The sequence below is a fragment of the Pseudorca crassidens genome, chromosome 16 (genome assembly GCF_039906515.1).
Source record: "Pseudorca crassidens isolate mPseCra1 chromosome 16, mPseCra1.hap1, whole genome shotgun sequence".
Taxonomy (NCBI): domain Eukaryota; kingdom Metazoa; phylum Chordata; class Mammalia; order Artiodactyla; family Delphinidae; genus Pseudorca; species Pseudorca crassidens.
The window spans coordinates 26736651-26763146 of NC_090311.1; the positions used below are offsets into that span (position 1 = coordinate 26736651).

The following is a 26496-nucleotide window of genomic DNA, read 5'->3' on the forward strand; positions in this document are numbered from 1 at the left end:
GTGTGTGGTCGTGTACTGTGTAAACCTCCTTCCTGTTTCTGCCTCTTACCTTTTCTCCTGCCCTTGCATTCCCGAGCAAGTGTTCCTCCTTTCCACAGCTGTTCCAAGTTAGGGACTGGATCTTGAAGGCAGTTCTCTCCCACTTCCATCTCCACTAAAAGATTGCTTTCCATGTTTTCTTCAAGGCAAAACAAAAGACTGGCTTTGGCTAAGCCACCCTCTTGCCACAATTATAACCTGGGGGTAAATTAGGGCAGCTAGTTTGAGTGAGTTCCTGCCACCTAATAGAATAAGGAACACAGTTGCCTGATAATTTGGTCAGAAGGTGAAAGTTGGGGGCGTAGCCCAAATTATGAGGCGGGAGTCTAAGAAAGATGTTCCTGGACTAGCCAGCCTCTGTCAGGATAAGCAATTAGTCCCACGCTTGAGCTAACGTCCTGTGCTAGCAAGCACCAGCATCCAGCCAGCATCTGAAGTTCAGTGAAGATACGCCACCATCTGGATAGTGAGCTGAAGGGTTGTTAAGAGCAGGGAGTACATCCAGGAGAGGATGGAGTGGTGGGGATACAAAGTACCCGGAGCTGAAAGTCTTCCTTCAGGCTCCTCGGTTCCCTTGAAGGGAAGGCAAATCTGAGCGTATTCGCTTTTATAGGAAAAACGCTGCACTGTATCTCGCCTTTGCTGGGGGAATTGGAAAGGTTTCCATTCTCAGATACTTCTTTAACGAAAGCTTACCCTGGATTGGGAGAGGGGACACTAGACAGAGTGCAGAACTAGAGAAAATGGAGGCAGGAACCGCCCTCAGAAAGTCTTGAAGTGAGCAAGGACGTTAACGCTAGTCCCAAGTTGATGCTTTTGTGATGCTACTTGCTCTCTTTGCGGTCTCACAGACGCAACAGGTCTGAGGCTCCTGAACAAGACTGGGCTGATGGAGCCCCTGACCGGGGGCGCCTCGCGAGCGTCTCCTTTAATAGGCGGGGCCGGAACCCCAACGAGTCCCCGGCTTTGTACGTGTCGGGGGCGGAGCCGCAGACGGCCCTTGCAGCATGGCCGCCGGCGCTGCCGCCGCCTTAGCCTTTCTGAGTCAGGAGAGCCGAGCCCGGGCCGGGGGGTTCGGTGGTCTGCGAGTCCCTGCCCCGGTCACTATGGACAGTTTTTTCTTCGGTATTGAGGAAAGGAGGAGCTGAGGGTGGTGCGGGGGCAGAGGCAGGGCTGAAGAACAGGAAAGCAGATGGGTGCAGGACGTGGGTGGGGGCGGAGGGGGCCTCACACGCGGCAGTTGGAGCGGAAGGGGGTAGCCAGGCCCCTGCCCTAGTCGTGCTGGGCGGGGTCCGGGCCGAGCGCTCCAGGTTTTCCTGAGGAGCGGGCGTGTGAATGGCCGGTCAGCCCATGGCTGCACGTGAACGGGATTCGGAGAAACGCCCCCGCACACTCACCCTGTTCTCTCTTCCAGGCTGTGAGCTCTCAGGCCATACCCGCTCTTTCACCTTCAAGGTAGAGGAAGAGGATGATGCGGAGCACGTGCTGGCTTTGACCATGGTAAGGGGCGGGTAAGGGGAGTGGCGGGGAATAGGTTGACCTGAGCGGGCCTCTACCCGCGTGTCTCTTCCCCTCCCCCGCTTTACTGGGAGTCACCTCCTCTGCTTAACCCCCACATGGGGGTCCCCTGGCCAGGTGATCCAGGGACCCCTGAGGCTGGGCAAGTCGTAGGGTAGATGCCTCCGTTTGTGGTCTCCACCCTCACTGGGGAGACTCTGAGGCCCTGTGTACCCTTCCCAGCTCTGCCTCACTGAGGGGGCCAAAGATGAGTGTAATGTGGTAGAAGTCGTGGCCCGGAATCATGACCACCAGGAGATCGCAGTCCCTGTGGCCAACCTCAAGTTGTCCTGCCAACCCATGGTGAGTTCCCTTGGGGGATTGGGAGATAGGAATTGAGGACTTCAGGATTTCTCACAAGATGGGGTGGGCCAGACCTTCATCCTTGTCTTCTTCCCAGCTCAGTTTGGATGACTTCCAGCTCCAACCACCTGTAACCTTCCGCCTGAAGTCAGGTTCTGGCCCTGTGCGGATCACTGGGCGGCACCAGATTGGTGAGAGTCTTCTCCTTTGCCTCCAGTAGACTGTCCATCAGGACTCCTACCCCACCCCAGCCTTATCTCCCAGTGCGGTTCCTATACAGACTCTGTATGCTGTGCCCTCCACTTACTGTCCTACTCAAGCCGTTCTTCATGGAACCTGTCTCGGCTTTTTTAGCTCCAGTGGTGTGGACTCCTTTGGCTCTTTGTTATCTAGTTTAGTATCTGAGGTTTTTCCCACCTAGACCATAAGTTCTGGGAGGTCAGGGTCCCTACAAGCTTAGAGCCACAGGGCATGAATAAATGACCTGTAGTATGAAGGGGGTATGGCTTTAACTTCTCTTCCTCCCTTTACTGCTTGTGTGTCTACCAGTTACTATAAGCAATGATGTTTCTGAGGAAGAGAGCGAAGAAGAGGGCAGTGAGGAGGAGGAAGCTGAGTTGTGCCCCATCCTGCCTGCCAAGAAGCAGGGGGGCAGGTTCTAACCCTCCCTGGTGAGTTGGGTGGGAGGCATGCCCACCAGGGCCTGGGAGGGGACAGGAGGAGCAGATTTGGACCTAGATGCTGACCCCTTGTTTGCTCTCTTCAGGTCAGCTAGCTGCCTGCCACATGCACCATGCACCAGGTTCCTGTACAAGTTTCAAGAATTTTGTGTCTTTTCCATTGAAGAGGATGGGTAGTGGTGGGGTGGGGTGGGTGGGGTTTGGTCTGGTGCTAGGAGAGAGGGGGTCCCATTCTCCATAGTGCCCTGGTGTTCTAATCCTGTACCACATCCAGAGCTTCCCTTTTCTTCAGGAGTGGGAGGAACTCTGAACTTCCATCCTGACCCTCTCTCCCCACTTGCCTGTGAGGTTGGAGGTCAGCATCTGAAGCTCAGGACTACACATTTTTAACATTTTTTTACATTTTTGGATAAAGGTTGAAATAAAGTGTGGAGTTTTTTCTGCAGCTCATTTGTGTGGCTTCTTTCCCTGCTGGGGTGGCATTCCCCTAGGGACCACCAGGTGGCACTGTGGCAGCACAAAGGGTGGCCCTGGGCCTGGGGGAGGGTGAGGAAATGTGGGATCCTGCTCTTCCCAGGGCCCTGGGACTAGCCCAGGCCTGGGCCCCAAATGCCTTCCTAGAAGAGGACCTCCCAACACCAAGCTCGTTCCCAGTCCTTAAAGGTGGGGGAGGGCCATCCCAGGAGGTTATCAGCATCAAAACAAGGGGTCTGGGCCTCTGTCAGCACTCAGGCTGATGGGCAGGGGGACAGATAAGGGGGCTTAAGCAGCACGAGGAATGTGCATCCCTAGCCCCATGAGGGGGCTCAAGCCCTGAGAGGGCCTGTGAGGGGTAGGGTAGAGGCCAGTCTTTGCTCCTCCTTGCAGGCATGCAGGCCATCTCTGAGCCAGCCTGGGCCCTTAGAAACCTGATTCCAGGGGCCAGATGGAGGGGGCTGGCCAGATTGGGTGACAGGGAAACCAGAACCTGGGTGGCCTGGCATATGGGGGTAGAGAGGAGCCCCTGGGATTCAGCCTCCTGGGCTAAGGGGTTCCTGCCCTCCAGCCCTCTGCCTGGTCTGTGTGTGTGTGGGGGGGGCGGTCTCTGGTGCCTGAAATAAGGTGGTTCTAGGGCTTGGCTGCTGCTGTGCCAGGAAGAGAAAGGGATGTACCTGGTGTGAGCATGAGTGTGTATATGACCAAGTCTGAGGTCAGCAGTTCAGCAGCTGTGTCGGTTGGGGGGTGGTGGGAGGGGTGGTCTCCGTGCCCCATAAACAAACAAACAAACAAAGGGTTACCTCATGAGACAGCCTGGGGCCAGACATGCTGAGGAGGGACAGAGAACAGTGCCTGGTGGGACCCGGCCCACTCCCTCCACTCTCTCCCACACTGGCCTCTGGGCAAAGGAGTGAACAAGTGGGAGGGGTCCCTAGATAACCCGAAGAGGCTGGTATTGGGGCAGGTGTGGTAAACTTTGGAGAGTGTTTCCCACAACACTGAAAAGCACTCCCTCCTCAACACATCCCTGGGGGAGTTTCCCTTCTCCCCGTGGTGAGGACCAAACAGGTCTGATTTTTAACCTGGCTTTTTCCTCAAGTTGAGGATAAAGGAAGATGATCCCTCTCTCTGTTGCGGTGATCAGGGTCGCAGGCCCCTTTCTCTTCTCCAGGACTTTCTTGAAGTGCTTCCACCAGGAACCGGGGTGGAGGGGGCAGCCAGAATGGAACCATTCACCTACCCGCGGCACGGGGTCAGGAGGTAGAGGGGAAGGTGGAGCTGGCGCCCTCTGGTGGGCGAGGTTGAAACCGCCTGTGGCCGTGCGGCTTCCCGCGCCGCCTCTCTAGGGGCTCTTAGGGGTACGCCGCGGTGCAGGGTCCTACGTGCCCCGCCAGTGGTCTGGGCGACTAAGGCCGACTTCATTCGTTCGTTCATTCACGCATTGGAAGGGCTTCTGTTAGAACCCTTCCCTTCTTCCTCTCGTCTATAGCCTCCAAAGTCCTTGGCACGTGCATGGTTGAAGGCGCAGTAGCCTGGCTGAGTGCAGCGAAGAGTCATCCCTCGTGGGAAGCCTCCCCAGCAGACATATCTACCCCCTGTGCGTGGCCCCGCCCAAATATTTACCCCCCGCGACGCGGCTGATCTCTCATTGTACGCCTTTGCTGGTTTCTTGGTGGGTCTTTCCCGCGGCCCCGGCCGGCGCCGAGCGCTCTCCTGCCCGCGGTGGGGGCCCAATCCACATCTGCTTCGTCCAGGAGTTTCCCGGCCCGACGGGGCGCCCGGCGGACAGAGCTGGGAATTGTTTTTTCTCCTTCCCCGCCCCCGCCTCTCCTCGATCCCCCTTTCTGCCCTCTCAGCGCACAGTAGGAGAGTTGCCAATTCACTTTGGCCCCTGAGAGCTGAGGGATGAAGGCTTACGCCAGGGTCTGCAGACTCTTGGAGGAGGGGCAGGACTGTATTTGGGGGGTGAAGTGGGACGACTCCCAGACCCGGGCCTAAAGTGCTTAACACAGCCTCCGCGATTTACATTTGAACGGTCGGCGGAGGGTCTGCGGCGCTTTGAACGCCGGGCGCAGGAGGCGCGCGTTTGAGCGAGCGGCGATCCAGGCGGCCCCGGCCGGTTGGTGTGGATTTGAGGGGCCTGGGGTTGTGCTGCGGGGGCGACCGATGCACTTGGAAAGAGGCTGAAGGTGTGTGTTTAGAGGGTCTATTTGTGTTGGCGAGAGGTGTGTGTTTGTGCTTGCAGGAGGCGATGGACACTGTGTGTGTGTGTTTGTGTGTGTGTGTGTGTGTATTTGTGTTTGCGGAGTGTGGAGGCAGCCGGGAAAGGTGGCCGGCTGTCACTCAGCGATCAGGTTGACAGGCGCTCCCTCATCAGGGCCAGGGAGCTCTGATTGCAGATTCGAGGAAACAAAATAGCAATTGTAATTACGGGGCTTTGATAAGATAAAGGAAGGAGCGAGCTGGCCGGGAGGTGAGTAAGAGAGCAAGGGAGGAGAGAGCGGCCTGCTGGGGCCCCGATGGAATATTTGCATCTGTCACTCACGGGGGTGTGCCCTGGCAGTACCCGGTGCCTGATGCGGAGGTGTCCTTATTGCTGCCCCCCTCCTTCTAGAGACAGGGACTTTTGGGGAGGTGAGAAGAATCCCCCAAAATCGACGAAGGTCCAGTTGGGGGAGATTCTCCAAATATAAAGGAATTCTGGTTTGTGCAGGCCCCTTGATGGAGGTTAAGGTGTAGGACTCAAACTCTGACCTCCACACTTTTAGGCCCTGGATTGCTCACCTCTGGGGGAGAGGGAGGAGGGTAGATTAAGATCATTGAGGTTCAGCCCAGCTCCTTCAAAACATTCTGGGGCTCCAAACCAGGGTTGGTGGAGACAGGTTGGACTGTCTCCACCCCAGTCTGGGGAAGGACAGGTGCCCAGAGTGACTCAGGTTGTGACTCCAGGACTATGCACACTAAGGATGGGCTGGATGCCCTGACCTCTGTCTGGGTCCTGCTCCCTGCTGTTCTCATCAGACTATTTTCAGAGGGCTGGGTCCCTGGTGAGGAGAAGGCCCTTCTCATGCTCTGCTCCCCATCTCTCCACTCATTGTTTAATGCATACAAATAAACATTTTCAAGGGCCTACTATGTGCAGGGCATGAGGTTAAGATGGTGAACATCTTGCCTGCTTGAAGCAGTGCAGCTGGGGAGTTAGACACCCAACAAGTGGCTGGCAACCTCTAAGACAGAGGAGCTCAAATGAAGGAAATGTGCTGGTCTGGGCTGTGGGCACCGGAGCCCACGGCACCTGTCTTCCCCCAGTGGGCCCACCTCCCAGTGGGGTTGAGAGAAGATGGTGCAAACCCAGCCCTTAGCAAATACAAGTGCTCAGTAAATGGTGGTGCTTATGATTATTATCTGTTGGGAGGGTGGTGAAAGCAAGCCTCCCCGTAGAGGACCCACATGCACTGAGGTCTAAATGCTCAGCCAGTTTCCCCATTATTCATTCATCGAATACTAGTTGCAGAACAACCCCTGCCCAGCTCTCTGCCATGAGCTGCAGCTTCTGAGCTAGTAAGACATGGTCCTTGCCAGGCAAGGACCAGTTGAGGGAACAGACTCCTGGAGGTGGGTAACAGGTGGGCTCAGGAAGTCTACTTCTCTGGGGAGGGATGAGATCTTGGGACAAGTCTTCTGACTCTGTTTTCCCATCTAGACCTCACTCAGTGTTAGCGTTATGGCTGGGAGTAGGAAAGGTAGGCCACAGAGAAAGGGGAGGTAGGCAGAACTTTGCTGTGCTGCCTACTGCCTCTGGCCTAACGGCTTCCTGGGACCACCCCAACCCCTCCAGCCCAATCCCCAAGGACATGGCCGGGGCAGTAGGGCAGGGGAGGTCTTGGGTGAGGCCAGCAGCTGGGCAAAGCATCAGTGACTCCACCTGCTCCTCAGAAGTATCTGTCCCAGGGCACCTCTGCCCACCCAGGCTGCTCTCAAAGAAGCACCATGGGTCAGGGTTTCTCAAAGCCCCTGGAGGGAAGAAACGAGCGGCTGGGAAAGGCTTAGACGACTCCTTACCTTCTTGATACTCCCCCTCCCCCACAGTTGACACAAAGCCAGCAGTTCATGTCTAGTACACAGTAGGTGTGTAAATGTTCAATGCACAAATATTGGGACTCTGAGAGAAAAAGCTGGGCAACCTGGATCTAAGTCCCTTCCCCAGGAAAAGCAGCTGAGAGCAGTTATTTTTGCGCCCTCTGCCTGCTTCTTTGGTGGGGGGGTTGAGGGTGGTGGCAGTGACTCTGCGTCTTACCAGGGACCTCTGGGCTCTCCCATAGTTGGCTGTGGTTCCTCTCAAGCTTCAGGCTAGTGTGTATGGGGGCGGGGGGGGGTACGGGGCAGGGGTGATGGTGATAATGGGGGCAGGAAGGGGAGGAGAAGATGTTTCTCCATCTCAGGGCCTTCTTGGAGACTGAGCGAGACAGGGGAGACCGGCAAGGCAGGGTACTCAGCCGAAAGATGGGAGTGGGTGTCGGGTCCCCGACGCAAGCATGCACTGACAGAGAGGAGCGCACAGCAGTTCACTCCAGTGTTAGCAGCCACTTGCAGGCGGCGGGCCCAAGCGAAGCACACAGTAGGCGGCTCAGAGAACCGCCGTATAGCCTGAGGCGTAAGTGGACAGGGTCCCACGGTGGAGACCGGGCACCTTCCCACTCGGGCTCACCGGCGGTCCAGGAAGCTCCAGCCGAGGGTCTCGGGACTCCACGGGGTGGGAAGCCCGAGGTGCCCCCCATCCCCGCCCGCCTGGACCCCAAGAGCGCGCCAGGGGACAGGCTGGGGTTGGGGGGAGGCGCCCACACCGGCCGCCCCCCCCAGACGGTCCCCAGACCCCTCCCCTCGCCCAGACCCCCAATCCCATACCCGCCGGCCGCCCCGCCCCGGCCCGCCCCGCCCCCGCCCCGGGCTGGGTCCCGGCCCCCGCTCCCAGCCGGGGGCTGCGGGCTCCGGCCGCCCGCCCCGCGCTCCCCCCTCACGCCCGGTGCGGCGCCCCCCGCCGCCACCCTCCCCTCCCCTCCCCCTCCCTTCCCACTTACCCACCCCCCCCTGCCGGCCCGTTACCCTCCCTCCCGCTCCGGCTCCTCAGCAGCCAGCGGCCACCGGCTCCGGCTGCGGCGCAGAGGCACTCGGCGCGGCGCGGCGAGCTCGACATTCCCTGGGACCTAAGGAGCCGCGTCGGGATCGCCCGGGCTCCCGCCCTCGAGCCTTCCTCCGCCGCCGCCGCCGCCGCCCTCGGCTCGTCTGTCCGCGGCCTCCCGCGCACCGGCGTGATCCCGCCGGGGCTGTGCGTGCTCCCCGGCCGCGCGCCATGGGCAGCCCCCGATCGGCGCTGAGCTGCCTGTGAGTACCGCCGCCCCGCGCCCCCGGCCGCGCTCCCGCCCGCCCGCCGCTCACCCTGCGCCCCTCTCTCCCCGCCCGCTTTTGTCTCCCACAGGCTGTTGCACTTGCTGGTTCTCTGCCTCCAAGCCCAGGTAAGGCGCGCTGCGCGGAGGCGGGGGCCGGAGCCGGCGGGGGACGCCGGGGGGCAAGGTCGGGCAGGGGCAAGAGGACCGACCCTGCGGCCGCGCGGCGGGCTGGAAGGCACCTTAGAAATGCAACCCCTAACTACCCCGAGGAGGGAACTAAGGAACAGAGAGGTAGCGCCTGCCTAAGGTCACACAGCCAGCGAGTGGCGAGGCTAGAACCGAGGTCTCGGAGTCCAGCTCTGTCTCCCACGCCTCCCAGCCAGGTGGGGGTGGATGGGGAACTCTGCGGGCAGCCACACCCGGCCGCCGAGGATGGAGGCATTCGGGGCCCGGGGGCGTTCGTTGTCAGAGGTACGGTGACTGTCTCAGGGACCCTCTCCGCGGCTCTCTGGGGAGGCTTGCGGCGGGACTGGCCGAAGGATCAGGTGCCTAGGTCCTCTGCGGTCTCAACATTTGCTCCGTGAATTTGTCTTTATAAATGTCAGGGGTCGGGCAGCGCTGCCTCCCGACTTAAAAGCGCCCTGCTCTTCTAGGAAGGCCCGGGAGGGGGGCCTGCGCTGGGCAGGGAGCTCGCTTCCCTGTTCCGAGCTGGCCGGGAGTCCCAGGGTGTTTCCCAACAGGTGGGTCCAGATCCTTCTCCATCCCGGGCTCATCCATGCTAGGACTGGTCTGTCCGACTTTCCTGGGTGGGGGTGGGGGGCGGGTGGCCTGAGCTGGTATGTTGGGGGGACCCCAGCCGGCTGCCTGGGGCAGTGGAGGGAGGTGCCGGGTGATGGGGGCCACTTGGGCCCCTGGGCAGAGTAGCATTATAATGGCGTGTTGTGTATTTTTCAATTTCCTAAAGGTAACTGTTCAGTCCTCACCTAATTTTACACAGCATGTGAGGGAGCAGAGCCTGGTGACGGATCAGCTCAGCCGCCGTCTCATCCGGACCTACCAACTCTACAGCCGCACCAGCGGGAAGCACGTGCAGGTCCTGGCCAACAAGCGCATCAACGCCATGGCAGAAGACGGGGACCCCTTTGGTAAGGCGAGCTGCGCTGCAGTGGGGTAAAGGTAGCCTGTGGAACGGGCCCCTCTTCCCCAGGCTGCCCTGCTATGACTGGACCTACCAGTCACATCTGCGCTGGCCAGAGGCCTGCACACTCCCCAGCTCAGAAGGGAAGGAGTTAAGGCGAAAAAGTATCTTGGGGGTCAGCTGGAGAAGAGAGGGTTGGGGAAGGGACCTCGGGGAGTACTCGGCCCACAGGTGCCCCTTCCCTGCCCAGCAGATGAATGAATCCAGGAATCTCCCTTTCCACCTCCCCCTTTCATACCCCTCCCCACTGCAGGTGGAGGCAGAGGGTTCAGGGGGAGGGGGCCCAGGTTTAAGGGAAGTTCTTGAAAGAGGATATGTCGCCAGGGCCCACAAAAGGAGAGTGGGAAAGAGAAGGGAGAGAAATCCCTTCAGCTCTCCCAGCTTGGGGGGGTGTTGCTGTGAACCTTTAAATACTTTGATCAGAAGGGTCAGTTACACATGGGGACTAGGCTAGGAAAAGGGCCCTCCCCTCTGCACTTGTCCAGGAACCCAGGCGGTCAGTCAGAGTGGGGCTCCTGGCTGCCGGTGGGGTGGTGAGTACAGGGAGCTACTGCGAGGTAGAGAGGCTGAGGACTGATTGATTTCTAAAGCATTCAATATTCCTTCCTTGAAACAAGGCCAATTTCCAGAGTCCTGGATGTACCAAGAGAAAAGCAAGCCCTCTGGGCTGCTGGTGTTGTTTTTAGAGAGCGATTATTGTGAGTTTAAAAACCTTTAAATAACGACCAAGTTAAACAAGCATGAAAGGAGAGGGGAAGACTCTATTAAAATGTAATAAAAAGGTGAGGCGTTTTAAGAGCTAAGAAGAAAAATGAAGAATGATATAAAACAGAAAAAGAACGAGGCTTTTTTTCAGATGTGGAGTTTGAAAGGAGTTGCAAGTCTGTAAATGTTAAAAAAGAGGTTCAAGATTGTTCTCTATGAATCTCTGGAGAGACCCCCGCGTCTGGCAGAGCGATTAAAACTCTTCTTACTTTCACCTTTTTTAACATTTCCTGAATACTTTCTCCTCTTCTCGAGCCAGTTTGGGGGATCGAGTATGTCTCGCTGCATTTTTTCTGCATCGACGTAGCTGACTTCCCTTCAAAGCTGGAGAAGGAGACATAATTTTCCTGGGATAAATCTGTCACTGGGGTGGAAGAATAGGTTTGAAAATGTTAAGCTTTCCAAAAGCCCAGTTGGGAAAGCTGCCGTAAAGTTCAGCCCCAGCTCCCCAGATCCATCCAGGAAGGAGAGTGGGGGCTTTCTGCGGTGGGGTGGGGCTGGGGGTGGCCTGCCTGGTGGCCGAGCTCCCCCGCTGGGCTGGCAGGGCCAGCCTACCGTCCCTTTGTCCCTCCAAACTGGCTACTTGCTGCCCTTCTTAGCTTCCAAGGAAAGGGAATGAATGCCTGGCTCCTCCTGGGTTTACTCCCATTGGAACAAATGGTCCAGCATCCTTGGGTTTTGGGGAGGGAAGAAGAGGCTAAGCTGCTCATGGGGGAATTCCTCTTCAGACATCAGAGGTCTGATGCCCACTTCTCTCCTTACAATTATAGGAGGCTTCCCAGTTTCCCTGGTCCCTGCCTGGTGAGCAGGAGCTGGAGGGCCCAAGAGCAAAGGCTTAGGGTGTATAGCCAGGACAGGAAGAATCTGGGGGAGAACAGCAGAGAAGTCCCAGTTGCTTCCTTATGGGCCCCAGGAAGGGACAGAGGGCTCCATCCCTATCTGCCCTGTTTGGCCAGAATTTCAGAATGGAATCCCCTCCCATCTTCTCCAGTCGGTGTCCTTCCTGGCCCTTAAAAATAGTTGCCCCTTGCCCTGGAAGGCAGACCAGGAGAGGGATGAGCAGACTGGCTGGGTCCAAGAGGAGGTGGGTGGGAGGGGAGGTGACAGCTGCATTTCCCTGGCTGACTTGGAGCCAGACTGGGGACTTGGCTACTGGGTCCCAGCTCTGTGCTTCTGTGAAGGGGGGCAGGTAGTCACAGGCTGGGCTGTGAGGGCTGCCTTGCTGACCTGTGCCCATCACCTCCCATTAGTTTCAGGGACAGAGAAGGTGCCACCTTGTCAGTACAGGCTGGGAGGCAGACCTGGGAGTACCCAAACTTCTTTCTCAAGGAGAGAAAAGGCTGCAGTAGGGAGGGCAGGAGACCCAGCCCCTTCTGTCCCATCCCAAACAGCTAAGTCGGTCCCCACTCCCTTCTTGGTGACAGCCTCAAAGGGAGGAGTTGTGCAGAGAGTGGACAGGGACCAGGGCTTCTGTGGCAAGCTGGCTGTCTAAGGGGAGAGGGGAGTGGGAAGAAGGCACAGAATTCAGCTCCCTGTCTCCTGGCTCTCAGTGAGAGGCAAGCACACCTGATTTTCTCTCCTCCTCACCTACAGAAAGTGTTTGGTCACTGGGGTGAGAAGCCCAGTGCTGCTGGAGGGTGAGAGAAAAGATTATTGAGTTGTTGATTTCTGAACACTGGGGCTGGGGACTGGGGTGACTGGGAAGCGTGGGGAAGAGATAGCATCCTCCCAGCTGGTTCTGGGAAAGCAGCTGGCCATGGGCTGTGGGTGTAGGGAGAGCTGTCTCATCCCTATCAGCTTCTCAGCAGAGCAGGGGTAGGGTGGTGTGGCCAAGGCTGTGGGTTAGAATCCGAGGCACCAGAAACAAGAGAGAGTGCTTTTATGTTTGACCTCAGGAGTGGAGGTCACCACTGCACCCCAGACATTTGTAATGATCTGTGAGGCATGTGCATATAATATTCTGAGTTGGAAGAATCCTCAGAGATCTTTGATTAGAAGCAGAATTCTAGTCAAATTAAAATTTACTTGAAGCCTCGACATAAAAGTTATTAGTCTGGTTTTAAAAGAGGGTCTTTTCAGTTTGATGGCTCCAAGACCCCTCTGCAGAAATCAGTTCATATGCCATGATCTCATTCACCCCCCTTCTGTAAACCCAGGTAAGGGGACGGTCTGAAGCCCAGAAAGGAGACTTGACTTTCCCAGGGTTGCACAGCATGTTAGTGGCTGGAGCCCACGCCTTGGGTACCTGGCTCTTGGAGCAGTTGCTTCTGGGAAGGGCCAGGTGGGATGGGGACATGGAGAACTGGGGGTCAGGGAGCTGCTCATAACCACTCTCCCCCCACATTCCCTGACAGCAAAGCTCATTGTGGAGACGGACACCTTTGGGAGCCGGGTTCGAGTCCGAGGAGCTGAGACAGGCCTCTACATCTGCATGAACAAGAAGGGGAAGCTGATTGCCAAGGTGAGGTCTTAGAAGGAAGGGAGGGGGCGGCTGGGGCCTGGGGAGCAGGCTGGGCTGGCCGAGCTCCTCCAGGATCCCAACAAGGTGGGCAGAGACAGAGGGCCACCTTGGGCTTACCTAATGATTGGATGGTGGGGGAGGTGAGGGAGGAGGAAGCTGAGAGATGAAAAGCTATAAAAGCAAAGGAGGAAGAAGGCAGGCTAGGGAAGGGGCGGGGGGGGGGGTGGTTGGTAAATTCCATATATCTTTTTAACAAATCGCCAAATTGCTTTGCTATTATGTCCAATTACATGGTACCAGCATTTGGAATGTTCAGTAAGCCGCAGGCCCAGCCCCTCGGCGGAGCTCTGAAATGGCCCCATTAGTCACGGCTCCTCTACAGCCTCGAGCTCCCCGCTTCCTGGGCTTCTGGGGCTTGGGGCTCAGCATCTCCTCACCGGCCTTCCTTCCCCCATAGGGTGGCAGCCCTGGGGCTGCAGGCCGGCATCCTGAGGGGCTGAGGGGGGCAGGTGGGGAAACGGGTGCTAGCAGCTTGGGCCAGACTGGTGGGCAGGAGGCCAGGGTAGGCAGGGGCTGGGCCCCCTCTCTGCCTCTCTGTGTTGGGGCCCAGCCCCTCGGTAGACAGCCATGTGTCACTGCTACCCAGGAGGACAGGAAGTTGCCGGGTGGGCTGTGAGTTGTCAGGGATTAGAGAGCGGGTGCCCGGGCAGGGGGTGGGGCTGCCCACCCTGCCATCTGCTGGGGTGCCCACCTGCTGTCTGGGGCCGCCTCCCCTCTGCCTCTGATGGGGGCGGGTTCTGAACAGAGCCCGGTGACACCGTGTCTGGCCCCCCCTACCTGCAGAGCAACGGCAAAGGCAAGGATTGTGTGTTCACGGAGATCGTGCTGGAGAACAACTACACGGCCCTGCAGAACGCCAAGTACGAGGGCTGGTACATGGCCTTCACGCGCAAGGGTCGGCCCCGTAAGGGCTCCAAGACTCGGCAGCACCAGCGCGAGGTCCACTTCATGAAGCGACTGCCCCGCGGCCATCACACCACAGAGCAGAGCCTGCGCTTCGAGTTCCTCAACTACCCGCCCTTCACGCGCAGTCTGCGCGGCAGCCAGAGGACTTGGGCCCCCGAGCCCCGATAGGCCCTGCCCGGCCCCTCCCCGCCGCTCCCAGCGCCGGAGGTTTCCTCTGGTGCAGGATGAGGTCTGCGCTACTGAAGGCTGGGGAGGAGCTGGGGGAGCCCTGGGCCCTAGTTGTTGATAATTGTTTGCTGTTGGGTTTTTTGTTGTTTTTTTAAACAAAAGAGAGGCTCTATTTTTGTATTCCACTTGGCTGTGGCGTCTGACTTTTTAACTCTCAGGAAGGCCAAGTGAGTGGCCTAGACTGGGATTCCAGCGGGGGTTTCTTGGGGGTGGGGGGCTTTTTCTAGTCCCGCAGAGGCGCTCCTGAGACCCCAGCAGCTGCAGGGTAAGACTGCTAGGCCGCCAGGGGCTCCATTGCACCCCCAGGTGGGGGCAGAGAGGAAAGAGCCTGAACTTTAGGTCAGATCTTTCAAGGGCGGGTGTCAGTGGAGGGTGGTTGGGTATTAGTTGCTATTAAATGACTGAAATATTTATTTAACTGACGTATTAAAAATGTGTGTTGGAGAGTGAGTCCTCCTGGGGTCAGCGCCCTCCCCCCGCGCTGCCCCAGCTGGCAGGCGGCTGAGAGATGCAGCAAATCAGGCAGCAGCTCTGACTGCAGCCTCCCTTCTACCTAAGGATCCACACCTGTTGGCCGTCCCTATCATTGTTGCTGGAGGGGTTTTCTTGGGAGGACAGAAGCAGGGAAAGGAGCAAGAAGAGGCTCTTAGCTGGTCCTGGGACCTCTCAGACATGGGCTTTTAATAGGAGTCATTGTTAACACTTCCCCAGGCCACCCCTGGGCCAGAAATGATGACTTTGCTAGGACTGGAGTTGTAATCATGGATTCAGTGGGTCCTTTAAAAAGTGCCTTTCTGTGTATGCCTCGGTCTGTGTGGGAGACAGATCAGAGATGCCAGAGCTAGTTCTTTCTGAGTACCAGGCTCCAGAAAATGAAAGAAGAGAGCAGCTGCCGGGGTCCAAGGTGGAGGTATGTTGGAGGGGGGCTGCCAAGGCTGGTGTTGACAGTCGTGACATGAAACAAGTGTTAACTTTGGGATATCTGGTTAGAAAGCTATGAGCAGAAGGTGCTGAGCTCAGGCGCTGCAAAAGACCCCAGGGGACTGTGGTCCAGGGAGAAGCTGCCAACCTTGGAGAGACCAAGCCTAGAGGGAGTGGAACTGGCATTGGCCGGGAAGGGAAGCTCACAGGCCTAGAGCAGAACTCATCTCTGGCCAGGGGGGGAAGCAGCAGGTGGTAAGTCAGAAGGAATAGCCTGTGAAGAAGGACTGCTATGGATGAAGGAAGACCAGGTCATGCTATGACAATGGTAGAGCAGGTCATTCATGGCGTGGGCAAGAGGACTGGCCTGTGGTGGGTGGAGGGGTGGGTTCTTGGAGGTGGACTGGTGAGATTGGCATCACACCACCCGGAAGAGAGCCCAAGCCCAGAGGCAGCAGGTCTCCTGAGGTCAGAGCTGGCCCAGTCATCATACCTGAGCTCTCATTCTGGTTGCTTCCACTGCCTTCTTTGGGCTGGTCCCATAGCACAGTTACTGGACGAATCCAGAAACCTCTTCCTTCTGGGCCTCTGGTCCTTTGGGTGGAGGGCAACCCAAGGCTTCCTAACCACGTGGGCCTCCAAGAGTTGCAGCCACAAATCCCAGGCTCAGGCCATCCAGATGGATCAGGAATCCTAGGGCCCAGTGGGAAGCCTTGGAGAGGTTGGGGTACCATGGGGCCTCTTCTGGCCTGCTATGGGGGTGAAGGGCTCTGGACAGAATAGGTTTCTCCTGGTGCATAGATACGGAGGATGTGGGGAGGGGGCTCTAGACATCTCTCTTCCAGCTCCCCCAGCTCTTAGTGCCTCCTCTTCTGCTCCATCCCCTCCCCTCCCCCTTTAATTAATTCTGGGTGAGCAGCCTGGCTTTATTGTGCAAGGAGCTGGGGTCTCACTGTGGGAAAAGTCACACCTTCTGAGCAGCTTCTGATGCCATGCAAATGAAGAGACCGTCCAGGAAACGCTTTCATCTGCACGGCCGCCTGTCCAGCCCCCAGCCCAGTAATTACCCACATTTCATTTGTTTGAGAGCAATTCCTAGGGGAAACCACAGGGTAGGAGGGAGTCTGGGGGGTGGATGGAATGTCAGACTCTCCCTGCCTGTGATCCTGGCCACAAAGTGGGGCCAGGCTGGGCCAGGGTGGTCACTGGCTAGGCCAAAGCTACCCTGAAGCCCACAGGCTGGGGATGCCTGAGTACTCCAGGGTGGTGGGGTGGAACTGTGCAACGGTTGCGACGACAGAGAAGAGGTGGGTTGTCCAGAGAGCCGGACCTGCCTCATGGAGAAGGGAGAGATGACTGATGGGGGAGTAGAGGTGGACAGGAGGGTGGTGGTCTTGTCCTTGAGGTGACCTGAGGCTTTGGGAAGGGGTTGACTCCCAGCAGGACCCCCAGCCAGGCACCCTGGGGAGCTGAGCCCAGAGCAGTGGGGCTGCGCTGGGCCGGAGCACCCACTACCTTGTTTATCTTTGCGTTGCTGCCTCCACAGAGCCCTCGCTAATGGGGTTTTACAGCCCACTCAAGCTGCAACTGGCCAAGAATCAATCATTACCGGCACTTAGCGGTTTGATAGTTAACAGCCTGAACTGAAGCCAAACTGGTTGTTAACTGTGATAACAACTGATTTCAAGGGGTTATTGCCGGCCCAATATGCTCAGCCCATTTATTTCGGGGAAAACAAGCAGGGAGCTGTTGCAAGGCCCAGAAAAGGGAGGAGGACAGGGCTTTCCTCAGCCAAAAGGCCTGCCACTCTGTCTAGGAGTGGGTGCTGGCTGTGAGGATCCTGGGGGCCGGCTGAGGTGTCCGTGGAGGCCTGGCCTCCCAGAGGATCTGAGGATCTGTGTGCGGGCTCAGGTGATCCACGCAGAAGGCCCTCTCCAGTCCTCCCTTCTCCCCAGTTCTGACCTCACCCTGATTCCCCACGTCCCCTCTCCTTCTCTTCTTACAGTAGTGGTCCCCGTGAGGCCCTCACAGGGACAACTCTCCATGGGGAGGAGCCCAGGCCTAGTGGCCAGGCCTCTACTAGTCCCCACTCAGCAGGGGCCCTGGACCTCTTCACCCATTCCTCCCTCTCCCAGGGCTGCCAGAGCCCAGCCAAATCCAAGCCAGAACCTCGCCTTTAATTTCAAAGCCAGTGATGACTCCACCCAAGCCTTGACTAGAAAGGATGCACTAGAGGTCTCTCCTCTCACTCCACCAGGTCCTGTCCATCCCTACCTGCTACCCTCAGCTGAATGGCAACAGGTGAAGCTATGGCCAAGCATCTTTCTAGAAAGCTGCTGTAGCAAAGGACCCCAGGAGTTCTCCACCATCTACAGATAGACAACCCGAGGCCCAGAAGTCCCACAGCCAGCATGAAAGCTAGTTTGAAAGATCAGGTCTTAACTCCCAGACCCAGGCTGCCTCTTGAGGACTGCAGGTCTTACTCTAATTCATTTATTCAGTCAATATTTATTGAGTGCCTATTATGTGCCAGGCTCTGTTCTGGGTAGAGGGGACAAAGCAGGAAATAAGTGACAAAAACTCTGTCATTATGGAGCTCAAATTGTAGCAGGAGGCTGTGGGTGGGGTGAGAACAAACAGTGTATAGTTTATCAGACCCTGGCAACCACTACAGAGAAAAATAGAGGGAATGAGTGTGGAAGGTGGGGTAAGGTAGTAGCGATTTTAAGTAGGGTGGTCATAGAAGGCCTCACTGAAAACTTAATGCTGGAGCAGACACCTGATGGCGGTAAGGCATGCACCTATCTGGGGGAGGAGCCATCCAGGTAGAGGGACCAGCGAGTACAAGCTTACAGCATCAGGGGAAGAGGAGGGAGGCCAGTGTGGTTAGAGCAGAGTGAAGGCAGGATACAGGTGTAGTGTGTGTAGTATGAGTGTAGTGGGGTGGGGAGAATGATGGAAGCTGAGATGAGGCATATAAGTAGTGGTGATGAGGACAGATCATGTAGAGCCATTGAAAAGACTTTAGCCTTGAGCCTGAATGAGACAGCAAACCATTGTGGGGTTTTAAGCACTAGAGTGACATGATCTGAATTAAGTTTTGTTAATAACAAGATTGCTTTGGCTGCTCTGTTGAGAATAGACAGCAGTGGGGTAAGGGAGACTAGTTACGAAGTTTTTGCAGTAATCTTGGCGAGGAATGATAGGGCATTGGAGGTGGTGAGAAGAGATTGGAATTTGGGACATTTTTTGCAAGTATGGATGTGCTGATGGTTTGGGTGTGGTTTGTGAGAGAAAAAGAAGAGTCTAGGGGTTTCCAAAGTTTCTAGCCTGAGTGACTGAAAGGATGGAGAGGCCCTTTATTGAGATGGAGAAGATTCTAGAAGGGGCAGATTTTGAGGGGAAGAGTAGGAGTTTTGTTTTGGACATGTTAAGTCTGAGCTGACTAAATAAATATTCAAGTGGAGATGTTGAGTAGGCAGTTGTATGTGAGTCTGGAATTCAAGGGAGAGGTCTCATGTGAAGATATAAATTTGGGAGTATTCAACTCACAACTTTTAAAGCCAGGGGATGGAATGGATTTCCTAGGGAGTGAGCGTAGCCAAAGAAGAGGAGAGAGCCAAGCCTGAGCCTTGGTATCCTCCAAACAATTAGAGGTCAGGGTGAAGGGGGGGAACCAGCAAATATTGTGGCCCATGAGGTAGGTAGGAGGAAAACCAAGAGGATGTGTGTCCTGATGATATAGGAAAAATACACCAGTTTCTGAGCCCAAAGCTTTAAGTGGGCTTTGGGTAGAGTTTTACTGTCATCAACTGTCTCCCTTCCCTCCTATCCCCGACCAATCTCAGGGCCAAGAGGATGCAGCCAGCAAACAAGGGGGTTGTTGATTTCACCTGGGGGTCTCCTTGACTCTTCTTTCAGCCTCCCCCTGCCTCTCATCCTGCCGCCTTTACCTCTGGAACACTACTCAAATCTAGTCCATCTACTCTTCTGTTTATCTACTGCCACCTCCCTGCTCCAAGGCATCATCAGCTCTTGTCTGGCTTATGGCAACAGCCCCCTAACTGCTCTTCCTCTCATATCCCTCTACAATCCTTTCTGCACTCAGTAGCCAGAATTTCCAAAACATAAATCTGATCTTGTTACTTCTGCCATATCTAGAATTAAATTCAACTCCTTTTCCATGGCCTGAAAGGTCTCCTCCATGCTCGGGCCCTGTCTGCCTATCTAACTGTATGGCTTAACCTCTCTCCCTTTCATCCACTGCACCCCGGCCACACCTCCTTCCAGCTTCTCAAACAAGCTGGGCTCCCATATGCTTCAGAGCCTTTGCACTGCTGTTCTCTCTGCTTGACATGCTTTTCCTTTAGGTTGCTGGAGGGCTAACTGCTCATTTTGTAGGTCTCTGCTGTCATTCTCTGCTCTCTTTTCTTTTTTACACTTATTAATATCTGACATTATCTTGTTTTTTATTTATCTACCCATTTTTGGTTGGCCTATTCCTCCCAAGAGAGCAAGGACTTTGACTTGGCTTATGATGAATATCCAGTGACCAGAACAGTGCCTGGCACATCGTAGGTGTTCAGTAAACATTGGTAATCAACTAGTAAAATGAGAGTAGATGTGGAGGCTGTTGAATGGAGAAGGTGCATTGGGGGTTCTCTGCATCCAGGACTTGGGTCAAGATTTAGGAAATGTCTGAAGGTCAGGGAGACTTGAGGATGGTCCTGGGATGGGTGACCCTCTAAGCCCACCTGGACATCACAGTCTTACTAAAAGAGGGTCCAAGGCTATCTGGCACAAGCTCACCTCCTTTTTCTCAAGCCGTAATAAGTGTCTCCTAAACTGGACAAAGGAGCATCTAAGAGAGCCTGTTGGGATGGACGACTCAGAACCTCCCAAAATTCTGCTTCCTTCCCCACCGCTGGGTTTCCATAGCAACCAGAGGATTTAACAGGAGAGAGTGAAGGGGACTTAGGAGCTGGAGAGAGGAGGAGTAAGTGGTAGCAAGACAGATGGGGAGCTGGCAAGAACTCCGAGGGATCCCCAAGTCCCATGTTACTGCAGGAGGTTGTGCCAGTAAGGTCCCTCTGATTGCCCCCCTTCCCCATCTGGGTCTCTTGCTGACCCTGAAGGACTAACTGTCCATCTGCGCAGGCCCTAGGGCTCACCCTCATGTACTCCTCCCTCCTCCCGGCTGGCAGATGCTAGATGAAACAATGCAGATGGCAGATGTTAGTGAAACAAGTTGCGGCCACTGGATCGGTTTGGGGATCTGCGTTCCTTTTCCCTCCCTTCCTTGGCTGCGTATGGTCGAGGAGGACATGGTGGGAGGAGAGTCAGGGCATGAACCTATGCCAAGCGAGGTCCCAAGCTTTGGCACTTGGGGATTAAGGCCAGACCCCCAGTCATGAAGGATCAGATGGGCTGTAGCTTGGGCCTGGCTGAAGGTGCTCAAACAAGGGTTTGGCCTGGACACTGATTTGAGGGAGTAAGAAGAAGCCTGCACAGAACTCAGCACTGTTTGCAGCCTCCTCCTACCTTGAGCTCAGAGGACCAGAAAACGCCTGGGCCTTGAGCCTGGGAGCAGCAGAATGGTGAGCCCCCAAGGAGCTGGGGCACTGGGCCCTGATACCCAAGCCAACTGCCTGGAGAACCAGCCAGTGACTTTCAAGGGTGAGAGTAACCAGGGCCAACACCAAATTCCAGCTGTCCCTCTGTCTGCCCACAGGCACACAGCTCCCAAACACCCAGGCTCAAACCTCTACCTTCTTGGACTCCTCCTTGTTTCCAGCCACCGACATTTAATCATGTCAATTGGACAGACGTGACCAACTCTTGCTAAATCTTTCTTCATAGGGAAATCCCCCTGTCCCATCACAACCTACACCGGGCCATTTCATGCCCTCCCACCTTGTCTCCCTGCCCAGCCTCTCCCTGGGCTTTTTTGTATCACCTCCCCCTCCCTGCCTCCTGCAGCCCTCAGTAATGAAGAGCAAACTCATAAAACATTCATGGTGGGTAATACACCATGTAGGGTCTGCCTGATCGCAGTTCTGATAGGGGAGCCAGGTCAGTATTGCTGGGTCTTAGGCTTCTGAGGGCTGGGGCTGACTTCTGTGCCTTGGGTTCAAGTTCCAGTGACTTCCATTAAGCCAGGCCCAATCCTCCCTGGCGGGGTGGAGGGTCCTGGGTAGAGTAGAAGAGGGGCTTCCTGAGAGGAGGTGCTAGCAGTCTGGGGAGGGAAAGGTGGCTCCTGGGGGCACTCCTAAGCCAGGCATGACAGGTAGCTGGGGCTCTGGATAAAAGCTGGAGACAAGGTGAGCCGTGACCGAAAGGCTAAAGGTTTGTGCTGAGTGAGGAGAGTCAGGGCCTAAGCGTGCAGTGTCTGGAATGGTTATTTTTGCCTCGGGGAGCCCGGTAAGGCGGAAGTGTGCACAGGTGTGTGAGGGAGGGGAGGGTCCTGTGTGGGTGGAGGACGCTCTCCAGGAGCCTGCCCAGGAAGCAGGCCTCCGGGTGGGGGCAGTTTCATCAAAAGCAGACAGAGGGAAGGGAAGGGAGAGGAAGGGAAGGGAGCTGCCTCTCACTCCCCCCACACCCCTGGAGCGTGCACTGACCACTGACACTAATGAGGCACCCCTCAACCCCACCGCCGAGGCCTCAGTAAAGTCAGAGAAGGAATTCAGAGAAATGGCGCTGGGAGCAGCCAGAAATCAGCTGTGGCTTTGGAATCAGACGGAAGTAAGTTAAATCCTGGCCCTGCTACTCCCTGACTGTGTGAACCTCTCCAGGCCTCAATTTCCTTACCTGCAAAATGGGGAATATGCTCCACCCTACAGAGTTGTCACAAAGAGTGTGTAAGGGGTCCTGCAGTGTGTCCTAGCAAGGGTTCCTCATACATGGTGTCTGCTGTGGGGATGGGCTCTGGGGGAGGGGTCGGGCCAGTTGAGCTAAGGCTCTGGGAGCCCAGGTGTGTACCATGATGATATCCAAGCAGCACCATGAGGAGCCCGGAGGGCGGGCGAATCTTCAGGGGGCTGTGTTCCTGGGCCCGAGGTAGCCAGGAAGCTGAGTAAGATAAAGGGCATGTCCTTCAAGCACATAAATCTGACCTCGCTCTCCCTTCCACTCACCGGAGCAGGTGTGCCAGCCAAAGGCCTGGGCCCCGGAGACCTGGGAGAAGCGAGGGCGCAGAGACGCTGTTGTTCTGCAAGGCTTCCTGCTCACCCCTGAGGCCCTCGTGCAGGTCCTTCCCGCCCTGCTCCTCGGACCCAGCCTTGCCTCCCTCTCCCAACCCCCAAAGCAGAAAGCTGGGGGGAGAATCAAGTCCGAGATGTCTGGAGTTGGGAAGAATTCAAGGAGAGAGGCACACGGAGAACACAGAGCATCAACACTCAAGACTTCTTATCTGTGCTCCGGCCTCTTCCCTTCCCCAGGGCCTCACATGGATATATGACCAACCCACTGGGCACTTCCTCTAAGCCAGGCATTAAAGCAAGTGTTGGGAGGCAACCGTGAGCACGTGAGATGGACCCCTGACTCCCGAAGCTTCCCTTCCAGCGCCGGTGGCCGCCTTTAGACAGTCAACTCTGATGAGGTATGGGAAAGGCCGAGACGGAGGAAGAGCAAGGGTTGGGCGAGGAAAGGGGTCCGGGGAGGAGGGCAGATGGCTTGGGGTTGAGGCCATGCTGGCTCTGAGGCCGTTGGGTGGGAGAACCTCCAGATGGAGCTCAGCTTGACTCCTCTCAGCCCCAGCTCAGTCCCGTGCACAGAGTATTGAGTCGCTGGGGCTCGAGAGGACAAGGCACGGCCCCTCCTTCAGGCCACCCCCAGGTACAGGGGTTCGCAGACGCGTAAACCTGTGGTCGCCGTACCGTGGGGCGTGGACAACAGTGGGTTAGCACCAGGTGCTCCACTGGCTGAATCGTAAAAGCCCTCACAGAGAAGATGGGAGCTGAGAATGAGTAGCTGTGGAATCCTCAGGGTAATTTGTCTTTCCTGAACCTTAGTGTCGTCATCTAGGAGGTGAAAGGTTTGACCTAGATTATTTGTTTTCAAAAAATTTTTAGCGGCAGAACCTTATTTCCTGAGGAAAACCTGTATATATAGGGGGGTATGTCATAGAACAGATGTAAACGATACCTGCTGTGGGTGGTTCAGGGGTCGGGACCCCCTCAGGTTCACCCTTCGTGCCCAACATCCCCACTCGGGCAGGTGGTGAGGGAGATGGGGGCCTGAGCCCGGCAGGGTCCTCTGTGCCTCCAGGGCAAGATGGTGGCAAGGAGACTCTAGAGAGGAAGGGCTGGGTGGGCTCAGGCCACCGCCTCGGCCCCGCTGGGAAGGTGCCGAGCTCTCTCCCTCCTCAGCACCTGGACAAGCAGGCCTGTTCCCACAGCCTCTCAGAGAGGCTCCCATCTCTTCCTGCAATGACCACTCACACCCAGGGATTATCCCAACCAGAAACTTCCATTTGGAACAAAGCTCCCAGGAATGAAACCTGAGCTGCCACAGAGAGGCTCCCAGGTTAACTGGGAAGCGGCCGGGAAAGGGAGGGAAAACTTGCAAAGCACCGGGAGCCTCAGGGAGGCTGTGAAACCTGAAGACCAATGGTGCCGGGAAGCTGCCACCGCCTGCTGCAGACCCAGGGGTCAGCGGAGCCGAGTGGGAAAACGAGGGGGAAGTGCACCCCCAGGCTTTCCAGGGGGAGAGTAATTGGTGCACCTGTGGCTAGGGCCAATATCCCCTGTGAGGCCCTCAGGGCTGGTCTGCAGTTCCTTAAGCGGCCCCCTCCCCTCCTCCCCGCCCCGCTCCCAGCTGCTTCCACTTACTCCAGGGGCCGCTGGGTCGGTCAGTGGCAGGCCTGCCAGGACACCCAAGGGAGGGGAGGGAAAAGTAAGAACCTCAGTTACCGTTTACTGAGAACGCATCAGGTGCCAGGGAGCTGTGTTATTTCTCATCCTCACAATAGCCCAGTAAGGTCAGTATGACCAGTGCCATTTTACCGTTGGGGAAACTAAGGCTAAGAGGAGTTAAGCAATTTACCCCAAGTGGTAGAGCTAGTTAGTGGTTAACCTAGGATGTCCCTGGGGCCTTTGGACTCTGAAGTGCTGAAGCACCTTCTGCTTTGCCAGGCTCTAAAGTCTTCAAATCCCTTATTAGAGCCCGAGAACCCCAGTTAATGTCCAAATAAACTCTTTTTTCCCCCTCAAGCCATCGTGTGTGACCATGCAAATGCTGTGAGTGGTCATTTCTCCAGTTTGGATCCTGGTGACCTTGTGAAAGTGATTTTACTGCTCTGGGGCTCAGTCTCCTCATTTGTAAAATGGGATTCATGATAATGCCTACTTACAGGTGGAGGCCCAAAACGGTAGCACAGATAAAGTACTCGGAGCAGTGCTGGGCAGAGGAAGCACTCAATAAATGCTAGTCTTGTTGTTAGAATGATTCCTCCCCCTTCTGTCCAGGAGCCCAGAGCCCTGAAGAAGAAGCCCTCAGCGGGCCAAGTGGATTATCCCAAGCTCAACCCCCACCCTGCCTGCCTCTAAGGGTTCAAACGTAGATTAGAAGGAACTTCAGAGGGCCAAGGACTTTGAGTATTCTGGGAGCCAACAGGGAATCTTTTCTTCCACCTCCAGAACAGCTCCAGGCCTCCAAGTGGCTGAGATTGGCTCTTAGCTGAGCTACTAGGCTGCTCTGGTGTGGCTCTGAAGGCAGACAGCGAATCCCAACCCAGCAGAATGTTTCGTTTCAGAGGAGCCTTGAAGTTGATCCGACCTGGAAAGGGGAAAAGGTAAGGTGGTGGGCTGGGTCCCGGGGGCTGGGCTGTCGTCGTGTGGTACTGCCGAGTGGCAGGCAGCTTTGGGCTCTGAGGAGGAGTCATTTTGCTGTGTTGAAGGCCAGGAGCTTAGTCAGAGGCTGTGGCCTTGCCCTTCACCTGCGGCCTCTCTAGATCGGACTTCCAAGATGACTATCCTTTGGGGTCAGCACCAAGTACTGGTCCTGCCCCGTGGGTAGACAGACCCCGCTGGTCCCTGCTCGCTTCCCCAACATCTGGGCATCTGAAGGTCTGGCTGCTGGCTGCCATTAGTGACTGGGGCTTGGACTAAGAAACTAAGGATATCATGTTCAAGGACAAACTTGAAGTCAACGTTTGTGATGCCTACGTTGAGCCTGTGTGGTCAGCAAAGGTGACAACTGAGAATGGGTAGTGAGCTGGGCAGGGGGGCACCTCCCAACATGGGGACAGGCTCCATGTGAAATGTGGGGCTTAAAAAGGATTCTTTCCACTGCCAGGCACCAGGCCCTAGGCTCAACTCCACCTCTCATCCACAGGGAAAGCAATTATTTTGTTCCTGTTTCTGGGGAGTTTACAGTCTAGTAGGAGAAACTGCATATACAAATGATGGTCAGATATCAAATAGGTGATTAAAAATGGGTGTGCTTTTCAATTTTATTCCAACTGTTCTGTGAGGATGAGTCAGATAGTATTACCTTTTAAAAATAAGAAAATCGAGGCATGAATGCAATATCGATATTGTTATTGAGTCTATATTCATAAATGTTTTAAGCAAAGTGCTTAGATACCAGGACCACAGTGCACTGTTGTGTGTGTGTGTGTGTGTGTGTGTGTGTGTAGTGTGTTCACATAAATATTCTTTAGTGAGTGCCTAATGTTTCAGGCAGTGTTTACATACTTTATTTCAATTATTCTTTCTACTGACCTTCTAATGATTCAATGTGCTAGGTATCAATATTTCAAATTTACAGAGGAGGAAATTAGACTTGAGCAAGGTTAAATAATGTCTCCAAGCCACACAGCTGGTCAGTGGCTGACCCAGGATTTAAAGCCAGATCTGTTGACTCTAGTCTTTCCAATCTGCAAAGCACGCCAATGACTAACAATGCAGAGCAGAATGTAATGGAAAAAGTTACCTAAGACAGGTACCAACATGGTGCTAGGGAATTTCTGGGAGGGAAGAGTTCCCCCCTGGTTGAAAGGAAGAGGCATTAAGGAATAGAAACTTAACTTGCCCAAGGTCATACAGCTGATTAACCAGGAGTCAGGTAAAATTCAGGAGTCTGGGGCTTCCCTGGTGGCGCAGTGGTTAAGAATCCACCTGCCAATGCAGAGGAAATGGGTTCGAACCCTGGTCCAGGAAGATCCCACACGCCATGGAGCAACAAAGCCCATGAGCCACAACTACTGAGCCCTCAAGCCACAGCTATTGAGGCCACGTGCCACAACTACTGAAGCCCACACGCCTGGAGCTGGTACTCTGCAACAAGAGAAGCCACCGCGATGAGAAGCCTGCGCACCGCAATGAAGACACAACGCAGCCAAAAATAAATTAATTAATTAAAGTGTGGATTAAAAAAAAAAATTCAGGAGTCTGAATTCCAAGATCAATACCAGTTTTGAATACTACCGACAATAAGTACTTTGAGAGGAATTCACCTCAGCCCTGTTTTGTTAAAGATAAAATTCTGAAGTCTTTGAAAGTCCCTCAGAACCTG

The 26496-nt window shown here is 55.6% G+C and overlaps 2 protein-coding genes across 5 annotated transcripts; both read left to right on the top strand.

Moving 5' to 3' along the window:
• Window positions 1-1004: 1004 nt before the first annotated feature.
• Window positions 1005-3024, top strand: NPM3 (nucleophosmin/nucleoplasmin 3). The gene is made up of 6 exons (XM_067709634.1): window positions 1005-1164; window positions 1454-1539; window positions 1780-1899; window positions 1997-2090; window positions 2449-2570; window positions 2666-3024. Exons 1-5 carry the CDS (start codon window positions 1047-1049, stop codon window positions 2559-2561), a joined length of 531 nt encoding a protein of 176 aa, XP_067565735.1. The 5' UTR covers window positions 1005-1046; the 3' UTR covers window positions 2562-2570; window positions 2666-3024.
• Window positions 3025-8304: 5280 nt separating this feature from the next.
• FGF8 (fibroblast growth factor 8) lies at window positions 8305-14005 on the top strand. Of its 4 annotated transcripts, none has more exons than XM_067708874.1 (6): window positions 8305-8438; window positions 8533-8569; window positions 9097-9183; window positions 9408-9588; window positions 12761-12867; window positions 13711-14005. In XM_067708874.1, the coding sequence occupies exons 1-6, from the start codon at window positions 8407-8409 to the stop codon at window positions 13999-14001; spliced, it is 735 nt and encodes a 244-aa protein (XP_067564975.1). In that variant the 5' UTR covers window positions 8305-8406; the 3' UTR covers window positions 14002-14005. The 4 variants fall into 4 exon arrangements, with proteins under 4 accessions (XP_067564975.1, XP_067564976.1, XP_067564977.1 ...); XM_067708875.1 differs by having other exon boundaries at window positions 9441-9588; XM_067708876.1 differs by lacking the exon at window positions 9097-9183.
• The last annotated feature ends 12491 nt before the right edge of the window (window positions 14006-26496 follow it).